The sequence below is a fragment of the Gracilinanus agilis genome, chromosome 3, assembly GCF_016433145.1.
Source record: "Gracilinanus agilis isolate LMUSP501 chromosome 3, AgileGrace, whole genome shotgun sequence".
Classification (NCBI taxonomy): domain Eukaryota; kingdom Metazoa; phylum Chordata; class Mammalia; order Didelphimorphia; family Didelphidae; genus Gracilinanus; species Gracilinanus agilis.
The window spans coordinates 21,060,339-21,072,837 of NC_058132.1; the positions used below are offsets into that span (position 1 = coordinate 21,060,339).

Sequence of the window (12,499 nt, forward strand, 5' to 3'; positions counted from 1 at the left end):
TGTGTGAGGTGGCATCTCAAAATTGATTTAATTAGCATTTCTCTAATTGTTAGTGATTTGGAGAATTTTTTGTATGACTATAGATATTTTAAACTATATATGTACATATATAAACACTTGCTTACATGTATACGTTTACATATGTGTATGTGTGCTTATCTCTGAATTTTTTACTTTTATCTATTTACGAAGTATTTTACAATTGTATCTCATCTGAAATTCATAAAAGCTCTATGAAATTGCTGTTGTTATTACTTGCATTTTACTGATAAAGGAAGAGAAGCTAAGAGAAAGAGGCAAATGAATGACCCAGGGTCCCACAGCTTTCAAGTGTCTGATGTGGATTTTGAACTCAGGTTTTCATGACTCCCAATATTCGTTGAACCACCTTGAAGTGGTTTAAAAAGTGTTTTGAAACATGCAAGGTGGGTCAGAGCTGAAAACTGTTGTTCTTCAAGAGTTTCATAACTCTATGGATCTTTGTTTTTTGGGAAATCCATTTTAGCTTATTTGTTCTCATTTCTTTATAAATAGAGCCCATGGAAGTCCATTTATGGCATGTGTTTGAAGGGAAACTAGGTAGGAGAGAATTGGTTCAGAAGCGATTCAGCATAGAAAGCAGATAGGGTAAGAGATCAGGAAGCAAGTCTTATTGGGATTTTGGAATGGAGCAGAAGACTCACTGTCTATGCTCCTGACATCAGTTTGGTTTGGTCCAAGCCTCCTTATGCTTCCCAGAGTTGGCTGCTTTCTTACTTCAAAAAATGTGATGGATAACTTGAACTCCATACAAGCCTTTGATCTCAAGAAGTCCTTTCTGTCTGTCCTGCCTTGCTGCTCTGGGCAGAGGTCCTCTGGCTTCTTCTCAACTCCTTGGGCTGTGACAGTCATTGTTCAAAAGCATAACAGTGACAGCAAGAATCAATGCAGCCAGGATGATACGAGTAAGATTGATCACAGTATAAGCTGTCTGGATAGAGTCTGAGGGAGAAGAGGGAATGAAGGTGTTACTAACATAAGAATATTTCCAGAAGCCATAGAAATAGGAGTTCACACATCTCCCAAACAAGGTTCCCTGGATCTTGGTCCCAGTCAGGTCCAAAGGGGAAAATGTGATCCCAAAGAAGCAGCAGTATCTTTTTTGGACAGTTACTTGGAAGTTGGGAATCCTTTTATTGAGTGATTTCCCAGCTTGGGAATTCTGGGAATGTGGACTTTGGGGACTCTCTAAATATCATACCATGCTAAGTTTCCAGGGCTCTGCTGTTCACTTGACATGATGCTGAGCTCCTCTCTGCTGAAGTTCAGCTCTTCAGGGCTGTTAACTGGCTCTTTACTCACAGCCACTATGTTGTGATGGCTGGAAAGTCTCCAGCTAAGAAGGACAAGTTCTTTCTACATGGAATATGAACCTTGGACAGTCCAGAAAATACAGGGAGCGTGCCATAGGCTGACAGAGTCTGTTTTTTTTTCTTCTTCCTATGCCAAGTGATGATTCAAAATTCTTGGTCCCAGATTGCTTTGGTTGGGGAAAAGAAAATTGATGTCCCTCCCATTGAACCACTTATGGAGAATTTCTGACCCCACTGCTATGTGTATGGAATATATACAAAATATTTATATACTATATAATTTTTGTTTCTAAAGATAATATATTCATATAATATACAAGTTATATACACTATATCAATATGTAAAATGAACATTCAGTGACTATATGAACACATACATGTTGTATGTTTGTCAATATATATGAGAACATGTGAATAAGAAATTTTGAAGTTCCAGTAATAAACAGTAGCAGCCTATAGAAGAGGAGAAAGAGGAAAAGGAGAAAGAAGAAAAGAAAAAGAAGAGGAGGAGGAGGAGGAGGAGGAAAAAGAAGACAATGATGATACAATTTCACAATTCATGACTAGGAAGAAGATTCTTCAATAAAGGAATAGCGGAGTTCACAAAAGATAAAAAAAAAACCGTTTGTACTACATGACATTTAAAACTTCTGCATGAAGAAAGTCAGTGAAGAAAGGGCAAGGGATTGGTCTGGACCCATGACTTCATGGCCATAGGGAACTTTCAGATGAATAACTTTTGCTAGCAGTGGGGTTGGTAACTTATTGTTTTAAGCAAAAACTTTGAACTTCTAGGTTATGTGATTCATTCAGCAAGTTTATGTCGAAATAAACAGTTTAAGAAAAGAAAATATTAATTGTGAAAAATATAAACTTATGTAAAATATTTTTATAAAAGCCTGACATTCAATATATGTAGGGAATTAATATAAATATATAAGCCCAAGTGCTAGTTCCCAATAGTTAAATAATGAAAGAATACGAATAGCTGCCAAAAGAAGAATTCTAAACTATTACCATTCATATGGAAGGCTGTTCAAGATCATTGACAAAAAGAGAACTGCAGATGAAAACAACCTGGAGATTTCAGTTCTTATTGAGGAAATGCATAAAGATGGCACAACATAGAAATGATCAGTGTTGAGTGGATTATATTGTCGTTCTGGATGTGAATTGTTCAATTCATTCTCTAAAATAATTTTGGAATTATGCAAAATAAGTAACTAAAATATCTCTATCCTTTTACCCAGGGATCTCCTTGCTAATAATATATGTATACAAAGGCAAAGTCAGAATGTAATGTCCCACAATAGTCTGTTCTCCCTATTTACATAGGGAAGATATATAAAAATATATATATATATTTTTTTAACTATAAGAAATCTGACTCTGATATTATTGGGTTAGGTTTTGTTGGGGGGTTTTTGGCCTTTTTTTGCATACTAAATGGTCTTGTCATCTATATTCCTGCTGAACATTTACATCTTCCCCTGAAGTCATCTTGGGCTTAAGGTCAGAAGAGCCAAAGAACAGAACAGATGCTCTAGTCACAGCATTGTTCTCTCTAGGACACTGGGGAAGGTGGATCTCTATCTTAGGGATTTGCCTCTTCCTCTTTCTTCTCGTTCTCTGTGCACACCACCCTAAGAGGCAGAAAATGCCGACCCTTCTAGTTTTCTCGAGCTCCCAAAGAGCAGGAAATATTGACTTGCCTTTGCCCCAGTTTGTTGAGTTTCCAGGTCATGAAATATGGGCTGAGAAAGTGATAATATTTGGCACCTTCCCATTTCCTTTTGCTCATTACATCTGCCCTTCCTTCCCTTGATGCTCCCATCACCCTCCCAGAGAGGCCTGAGGAAAGGAAAATTATTCTACATCATTTAATAATTGATTCTGTGTTGTCATTGACCCTATCTTCTCTTCCTGCTCCATTTTGTTCTTGAGCCAAGCTCAGGGATGCAGTTTCCACTTGGAACTAATTTAAAGGTATGGTTGAACATTATCACTCATACCATGAGGTCCAGGGACAACTGTTTATTGTCATTAAGCCCCACCAGCCTTACCTGGTGTCATTCCCTTCCCCCAAAGACATGTCTCTCTTTTTGCCTGCCCTTGGACAATTAGAGGAGCTCAGATGTGCTCCAAGGGGGCAAGAAGGCAAGTGGTACTGCTACCCCAGGGAAGTTTGCAAGAGGCAGACGTGACCCACAAAGTACTGAACCTTCCTTAATTGGAAGAGAAGGACATGAAGAGCCACACCTGAATGCCAGCTCACTTTTCTTAGTTGAGCCAATGATAATTTCCTCAGACCTCTCCACCCCTTTCTCTCTAACTTGTCAATAAAGAGGGTCTCCTTCTTCTCGCAGGGCCACTGATCTTAGTGAGGTGGACAGGCTGATCCACTTTGTTACCAATTATATGAATCACTGTTCAAAAACTTCTTTTGCTGAGAGTATTTCTCCTCAGTCTACCTTTTGGATTCACTCCTGACAGGCCCTCTTAAATTTCCCAGCTTTCTCTCAGTCCTGGCTCCTGACTGGATTTTATTTTTTACATGAAAAAAAAAAAACCTTATACTGAGAAGGGCTCTAAGGGTATCACCAGACTCTCACTGACACCATGATACCACTAAGGAGAAATACCTATCCCTGAGCCAGCCCTGATCCCATCCAGGGGAGTCCTCCCAACCCTCAAGCCATCCTTCTTCCTCACATTCCTCCATCCTGCACAATGGAGCCACGTCCCCTCCTCACCTTTCACCCTGATGTCCAGGGCACTGCTGGCCTCTGGTTCCCTTTTTTGGTTCTGGGATCCAAAGTACTTGCAGCTATAATTCCCAGAATCCTGAGCTGTCACAATCAGTAGGCTGAAATAAACCCAGGAGCTGGATGTGATTTGCTTCTGTAAGGGCTGTGGATTGCCCTCCTTGAGCAGGAGGTATGTCCATTGCTGGGGAATTAAAGCATCATTCTCTGGCCTCTTGCACTTGAGAGTCAGATTGCTCCCTGGAGCCATGATGAGGACTGTCTCAACTGAGAGCAAGGGCTTGGGGAGAGGTCCTGGAAGAGAGAAGACATCATACTAGGAGTCGGAACACTCGGGTTCACATCCCAGCTCTGCTTGGAACTGTCTGAGTGACCCTGGACAAAGTCCACTGCTTTCATTGCCAATTTGGTCATCTATGCAATGAGGGGACCTGACTTCACAGTCTCTAGTACCCTCCCAGCCTCTGAATGTACAAATGAAACTTTTACATTAAATTTCAACTCATGCCTTCTTTCCCCCTAGAACTGATGACACAAAGTGGGGAAATCATCCAAGAACCGATCTAGCCCCGCCGGTCCCCATTTCTTTTATTCCTTGTTCATCACAGGAAGGATCAGTGTCTAAGCTAAGACCAGGCAGCCGAATCTCATAAAACAGTGAACGTTCCTAAATTATCAGAAAGGGGCATGAAGAGCCACACCTGAATGCCAACCCACTTACCTTAATTGAGCCAGTCATATTGTTTCTCTGACCCTTCCCCACTATTTCCAGCTCATCAATAAAGAGGGTCTCCTCCTGCTCACAGTGTCATTGACCTTACTGAGGTGGACAGGCTGATCCACTTTGTTAACCATTATACACTTCCCTGTTAATAAATCAGTTTTGCTCAGAGTATATGCCTCAGTTTACCTATTGAATTTATTCATGACCAGCCCCTTTAAATTTCCCACCTTTCTCTCAGACCTGGTTCCTGAGTGGATTTTATTTTTTTACATTTGAAAAACCTTATTCTGAGAAGAGATCTGTGGGTTTCACCAGATTGCCAATGACACCAGGACACAACTATGGAGAAGTACCTCTGCCCTTGAGTCAGCCCTGATCCTGCCCAGGGGAATCTACCCCTCCTTCCACTCACTCCTCCATCCTGCACACTGGAACCCCTTCCCACACCCCTTCTCACCCTTCACCCTGATGACCAGGGCAGTGCTGGCCTCTGACTCTCTTTGTGGATTCTTGGATCCAAAGTACTTGCAGCTATAATTCCCAGAATCCTGAGTTGTCACAAACTGTAGGGTGAAGTAAGCCCAGGACCTGATTGTGACTTGTTTCTGTAAGGGCCGGGCATTGCCTTCCTTTAGAAGAAGGTAGGTCCATAGCTGAGGAACTAAAGCATCATTGTCTTGTCTCTTGCACTCAAAAGTCATGTTGCTCCCTGTGGCCATGATAAGTGCTGTCTCAGCTGAGAAAGTGGGCTTGGGGAGAGAACCTGGAAGGGAGAAGATTCAAGAGTCAGAACACCTGGGTTCATATCCTAGCTGTGCTTTGAACTGTCGGAGTAACTTTGGACACATTCTGTTGCTTTCATTCCCAGTTTTGTCATCTATACAATGAGGAGACCTCATTCATTTTATTTCATACATTTGAAAAATCTTATTCTGAGAAGGGGTCTATTGGCTTCACTAGACTGCCACTGCCAGGATGACACCATAAAGGGGAGGTGCCTCTCTTTTTGAACCAGCCCTGATCCTGTCTAGGGGAGTCCTTCCAAGCCTCAAGCCACTCCTTCTTCCTCTCATTCCTCCACCCTGCCCAATGGAGCCATATCATCTTCCCACCTTTCTCCCAGATTTCCAGAGTAGTGCTGGCCTCTGACTCTCTTTGTGGGTTCTTGGATCCAAAATACTTGCAACTATAGTTCCCAGAATCCTGAGTTGTCACAAACAGGAGGCTGAAATAAGCCCAGGAGCTGGGCGTGGTTTGGTTCTGTAAGGGCTGTGGATCGCCCTCCTTGAGCAGAAGATATGTCCATTCCTGGGGAATTAAAGCATCATGCTCTGGCCTCTTGCACTTGAAAGTCATATTACTCCCTGGCCCCATGATAAAGGCTTTCTCAATTGAGAGAATGGGCTTGGGGAGAGATCCTGGAAGAGAGAAGACATCATACTATGGTCAGAATACTTGGGTTCACATCCCAGCTCTGCTTAGAACTGTCTGAGTGACCCTGGACAAATTCCATTGCTTTCATCCCCAATTTTGTCCTCTGTACAATGAGGGGACCTGACTCAAGTCCCCTCCCTACGTATGAATCTAAAAGGAAAACCATCACCTTAAATCTTAACTCACACCTTCTTTTCACCTAAATTTGATGACTCAAAGTGGGGAAATCATCTGAGAACTGATGTACCTTGTGAACCACTGAAAGGCTCAATGCCAAGGTAAGGCCTTGCCTGGAACATGGTTGAGAAGTCAAAGATCCCATGTTGTAAGCTAGTCTCTGACACTTACATGTTACATCTTCTTGCCCTCCCTAAGACTCATTTCCTCATCTGTAACATTATCTTTTAAGATTTCAAAGCTGGGAGGATGATGGTATCCTTAATGGAAATGGCAAGTTAGGAATGGAATCTTTTCTCTCCAGGGAAGGGGAGAACATGTTTGGAGCTTGCAAATTTGAAGAGGACAAAAGTAAAAATAGTTTAAGAGGTCAAATGCTAAAAATGAATGGCCTGGATGTTGATGTGGAAGACATCTGAGCAGAAATGATGATTTAATGCAGAGGAGATGATCAAATGTCTAATTGAGTATATAGAGAGAAGATAAGAAAACCAGGGACAGTGTCTGAGGAAGGACGTTCATTTGAAGTTATGACAAAAATGGTGATCCAACAAAGGGGGCTGAGGTGAAGTAACCAAACCAAAAGAGCAGTCACTGAAACTCTGGGAAGAGGAAGTATTAAGGAGGAAAAGGAAGTCATTGGAATCAAAAACTGAAGAGAGGCCAAGAAGGATGAGGAATCAGAAAAGGTCTCTGATTTGTCCCATAAAGACAAACTGGGCATTTTGATATGAGAGAATCTTAGAGTGATGAAGGCCAAAGTCAGACTGAGAAGTAAATGATAGGAGAGAAAAATGAGACAAAGGTTGTAAACAATTTTTGGCATGCATTTAGCTGGGACAGGAAGAGAGAAAAATAAAGAGTCTAAGTCAAGGGTTCATTTTTATGTGTGGGGAGATCAGGGGTATTTTGTTATGTGTAGTTCTTTAGATAGCAGAGAAGAACAAAGTGATAGGGAGAGAGTTTGAAGGCTGAAATACAATGAACAGGGCAATGGTGAGAAAGAATTTGTCAAATAAAATGGAATGGATTGGCTGAGATGAACAGAAAGGTCAACAGCATAGGAGAGAATGTCTTTTCTTGTATGGATCACCAATGGACACACAAATTGGTTGGGGAAAGAGTGATGGAGGTGGAGACCAAAGAAAGTGGCTTCAAAGATCACTGCTATTTGGGGGATGACCAGGGTACTGGCCTTGAAGTCAGATGCCATCAGTTCAAGTTCTAAGACTCTCTCTTATGATCAGAGGCCACTCAGCCTCTGGGGCTTATTCTCTGCATCATTAAAATGAAAGGTTAGACAAGCTGACCCACCAGATCCATTTTAAGGTCTAAATCATTGCTCTTCTCATGGTATATTGCTGTGGGAATTCATGGCAGTCCTGCTACCTCTTAGAGGCTTGCTTTCCTCCCCTGAAAAACAGGAGGGTTGAAGGACAGAAAGGTATCAATTCATCAACAAAGATGTACCGAGCACCTACTATTTTGTAGGACTCTGAGTTTTTGTTAAGCACCTACCTGGTGTCTGGTCCTAACTAGGTCCTGGGTGGATAAGATAAAATTGTATAATCTTTGCCCTCAGGGAACTTAAATGCTTAGCAGGGTAGACTACAGGCACATGGATAAGTCTATGTAAAACATAAAATGAATAGAATCTGAAGTTGGAGGCAAAGGGACTAAGTAGCTGATGGTGGGGTGGATGGGGGTGGGGGTGGGTAGTCCTCCTGCAGAATATGGTGAATATTAGAAGAAAATAGGTATTCCGGAAGGCAGAGACATGGAAGGTAGCCTATAAGAGGTCCTGGAGGTGGAAAATGTAGGATCTTGTGTGAGAAAAGAGAACAAGAGAATTTCCATTTGATGGGGCCACTGGAGTTGATGGAGTTGATAGAGGAAGTTACGTGGGATCAGAGATTTACACGAGGAAGGAATATCAGAGGCCATTGCATCCAACCCCCTCATTATTTGGATGGGGAAGGAGATGAGACAGGCTAGGTAGGGGTCAGAAGCAGGGTTTACATCTAATCTAAGTCCAGCATTCTTGCCACAGGCAGAAAAGATGAAGAAGAGAGTTTCCCTTTCTTATTGAGCAGGTTAAACGGCAGAATAAATCTACTGGGCTTCAGTGGGACTTTCTGGCATCTGAACCAGGCGTCTAGGTGGGCATGGGGGTGCCAAAGGCATGCAATCACAGGAAGGGATGACAGAAGGAGAGGCTGAGTAGCATCATGTCAACAGGGTGAGCCTGGTTCCTGGGGATGAAAGCAGTATCCATTGAGGCTTGTGGGGTTCGAGATCTCCCTCCTGCCTCTCATGTCTCAAGTGCTTTCTCTTGGCTTCTTCCTTGACCCTCTCAGCTGCCGTGTCTATGTTGAGACATCGGGAAAAACACACTTTGCCAAACTTAAAGGATTATGCAGAAGTGAATTATTCCTGTAACACTGTATTGGTATTCTCGGCATCCTTAGCTTTCAGGTTCACTGAACCCCTTTGGGGTGGTTCTCTGGTCACCATGGCAGCTAGAATTCAGAATTAGGACCTCCCACACTCCTAAAAGGAAACTCATTCTCCTGCTTGGATACAATGATCACGTGTTTAAATTTTCTAATGAGACACTGAGTCCAGCATTGCTGGAGCCCTTGGTGCCAGGGTCACATTTGCCCCCAGGAAGACCACAGACCTGTTCACAGTACAGTGAGAGATCAATGAAAGGAAAATAGAGCCCAGAAGCTTGGACAAACCCTTCCTCCCTATTGTTTTCCTGCTCCTTCTCCCCCCATGTCCCTTGGGAAGTGACCCCTGCAGTTCAGCATAGGCCCCCCTCAATCTTGACTCTTCTCCAGTGATGATGGTGATACCCCTGGAAGTAACTGTCTTCTCTCAGCTCGGGGGAGAGCAAAGGGGGGTTCAGGGGAAAGGACTCACCCTCCTGTGCTCGAATCTTCTGGCTCAGACAAAACCCTGTCAAAGAAAGACCCCAGTGAGGCAAGTCTAGGAATGGCACATATTACCCCGATGCCAGCAAAGACACTGGGCTTTTCCACTTTCCTGCCATGCCATTTCACAAGCATGAATTGCTCTTTCACTGCGTGATTCTCTGTCCTTGGGCCCCCTCAGCATGATACCATCAGCCCCATCTCCTCCATTTCTATTCCTGTCCCGCTCACTCACCAAGACAGAGTAGAGAGCAGAGGGTGGAGAGCATGGTGCTGCCAAAGCTCTATCCTCTGTCCTCAGCTGACTGATCTCAGCTGTCCAGAGGGACGGAGGAGGGACAAGGGCTGGGGTTTGAATCCAGGATGTGGTGGCAGGAGCTTCTGTCTCCACCTTCTAAAACCCTCTCTGAAATGCGTGAAACAGGGACCATCTCTCTCAAGTAGCTTCCCTCTAGCCTTCCCTGATCCCCAGAGGTATTGCTACATGTGGGCCTCCTTCCGTTTTTTATTGCTGTCTATCCCTCATTTTCTCACCCCCCATCTTCTCAGGCCCCCTCTTCCATATCATGGCGGGGGTGAATCCATAGCTGGACTCAGGACAGAATCCCTGAACTGGAAGCTGGATCCTCCCCTCACTAACTGCGGGGACTTGGCAGAAACCCTTCCGTCCCTGGATAGAATAAAATTGTCAGCTGTTCCTGACAGGTTGGTGCTGGAACAATCTATGCCCAGGCCTTTCCCAAACTGAGGAAATATTAGCTCTCTTTCTTAGGGGATGGAGCAGGGGAGCAAGCAGTGAGGAAGGTCTGACAATACATCCAAGTGAAGGAGGGTGCGATCAAAGGGATTCTCAGGTACACACACGTTCCCCCAAATAGCTCCTCTGCCCCTTTGACAGCTATGCTTCTCGCCCGTTGGATGAGCCCCAGCCTCAGTGGATGGCCATAAGAATGGAAGAAAGAGCTTGTAAAGAGAAATTCTGTGCTAGGCTGCTTTGTCTAATTCCAATTGAAAACAAAACTTCTAGTCAGTGTCTGCTATTTTCCAGGTACTATGGCCCGAGGTGGAGGGGAACAAGCATTTCTTAAGGACCTACTATGTGCAATCATTACCCTGATTTAACAGTTGAGGAAGCTGAGATAGACGGAAGTTAACTTATTTGACCAGAATTGTACAGTTAGTAAGTAAGTGTATGAAGCCACATTCGAACACAGTTGCATAGCTCTATCCACTGTGCCACTAGCTGTCTCAGTGGATTTTCCCAGATTGTCCCCTGGAAAGTGAGACAATTATAATGGAGAGGGAGGTTGGTGCTGGACTCTGGAAAGACTTCAGGGGTTTTCTAGTGGCAGGGGAGTGGGAGAATATGGATATAATGGAGAGGAGCAGTGAAAGGGGTCAGTGGGACATAAGCCTATTTCTCCCTCACTGCCTCTGGGAAAACAAATGGAAAAAGCAACACCCCCTACCTTTAAGACCAGGAAATTCTTTTATTTTAAAAATATTGATAGACTCTATTTTCACATCATTTTTCAAATATATGCCATTGTCCTTCCAACTCCAAATCGAAGAGCCATTTTTGGTCACAAAGAAAAGAAACTCAAGAGTGGGGCAGCAAACGAACCCACCCCATCCATCGAGGATTCCATGATCCATAGCCACAGGATCCCACCTCTGAAAAACAGAAAAAAATGTTTTATTCATTTCCCCTATAGAGCCAAACTTGGCCATGACAATTTCCCACCATTTGGTTTTTTGTTATTTTATTAACATTGTTGTCATCATTGAGCATCATGTTTCCTGGTCCAACTCCTCTTTCTTGGCAGCTGGTATTAGAGGTGGCTCCAGGATTCTCTGAGTTCTACATTTTCATTTGTAGAATGAATCTCCCAGAAGGAAAACAAGAAGGGCTGAAGAGTCCAGTAACAACTAGGGCAATGTTATTATTATTCAGTTAAAATGATTAGATCTATGCACTTGCTGGAAGAAGTTCAGTTTCTTATACAATCCTCTTATTCTTTGGATGGTGAAATGTGGGTGTTTGTTAATGAATTCTGGGTAAAAAAACAAAATGAATTGATAATCATGGCTTCTTATAGCTATTCATACACCCTGATATATTTAGCCTTTCCCTCAACCAGTGAGGAGCTGTCTGCTTTATTTCCAGTTCTTTAGCACTTTTTTGTACTGAATTGATTTCCAATGTTCCCGGCAGTTCCATCAAACAGATAAATCTTTCGTCCTTTTTTGATGTCATCCAAGGGCTTTCTGCCCATGACAGAGATTTCTAGGTCGGGGTATGAATGCTGTAGTCATTGTATTAGCAAAACTTCGTGTTGCTTTCCAGAATGCTTCACCAGTACAATTCCACCAACAATGTATTCTCTATTTGCCTTCATACAGAACATCCACAATTTCCAATTTAATAAATTTCCCCAATTTTCTGAGGGTGAGGAGCAACCTCAGAGATGTGTTTATTTTTAATTATCTTAATATTAATATGATTTGTAGCCTTTCATATGGCTGTTTAGAATTTGTAATTCTTTTGAGGACTTTATGCCTTGGCACTTATGAATTGGTAAACATATGTATGCGTTAATTCTCTTCATATTTTGGATATGAGACATTTCTCTGAGATAGCTGAAAAACAGCCTTGGTTTTTTCACATTTATAAATCTCTTCTTCTTCTAGTTATAGTGAGTTGAAGTCAAAAGAGTAATAATTTCTTGTATTCAGAATGATTTATTTCATTTACTATTATTAACCTTTTCCCTTTTTAATTAGCCTCTCCCCCTTAACTAAAACTATAGAAGGTATCTGACGTGCACCTCTACTATTTAAAAAAATAGTGTGACCTTTAATATTCAGGCCATATACTTATTTTGAGCTTTCTTGTGGTATGCGGTATAACATTTTTGACTAAGCTGCTCTTTGACGTTCCCAGGAGTTCTATCAAACAAGTAAGTCTGTCCTCTAGAGATTTGTGTCCTTCTCCTGGATTTTGGAGTTCAAATGATTCTGATTCTTCCTAATTGAGTTTGTTTTACTTATCTACTATTTTTTTGTGATTATGAAATAGTTTTGATAAATTCTGATTTATAGGATAGCATC

The 12,499-nt window shown here is 42.4% G+C and overlaps 1 protein-coding gene across 1 annotated transcript; it reads right to left on the minus strand.

Moving 5' to 3' along the window:
* Nucleotides 1-865: 865 nt before the first annotated feature.
* On the minus strand, nucleotides 866-6,215 carry LOC123240837 (immunoglobulin superfamily member 1-like). Its single transcript, XM_044668552.1, has 4 exons — nucleotides 5,954-6,215; nucleotides 5,299-5,604; nucleotides 4,106-4,411; nucleotides 866-981 (listed from the first exon to the last, which is right to left on the minus strand). The coding sequence occupies exons 1-4, from the start codon at nucleotides 6,213-6,215 to the stop codon at nucleotides 866-868; spliced, it is 990 nt and encodes a 329-aa protein (XP_044524487.1).
* Nucleotides 6,216-12,499: the final 6,284 nt, after the last annotated feature.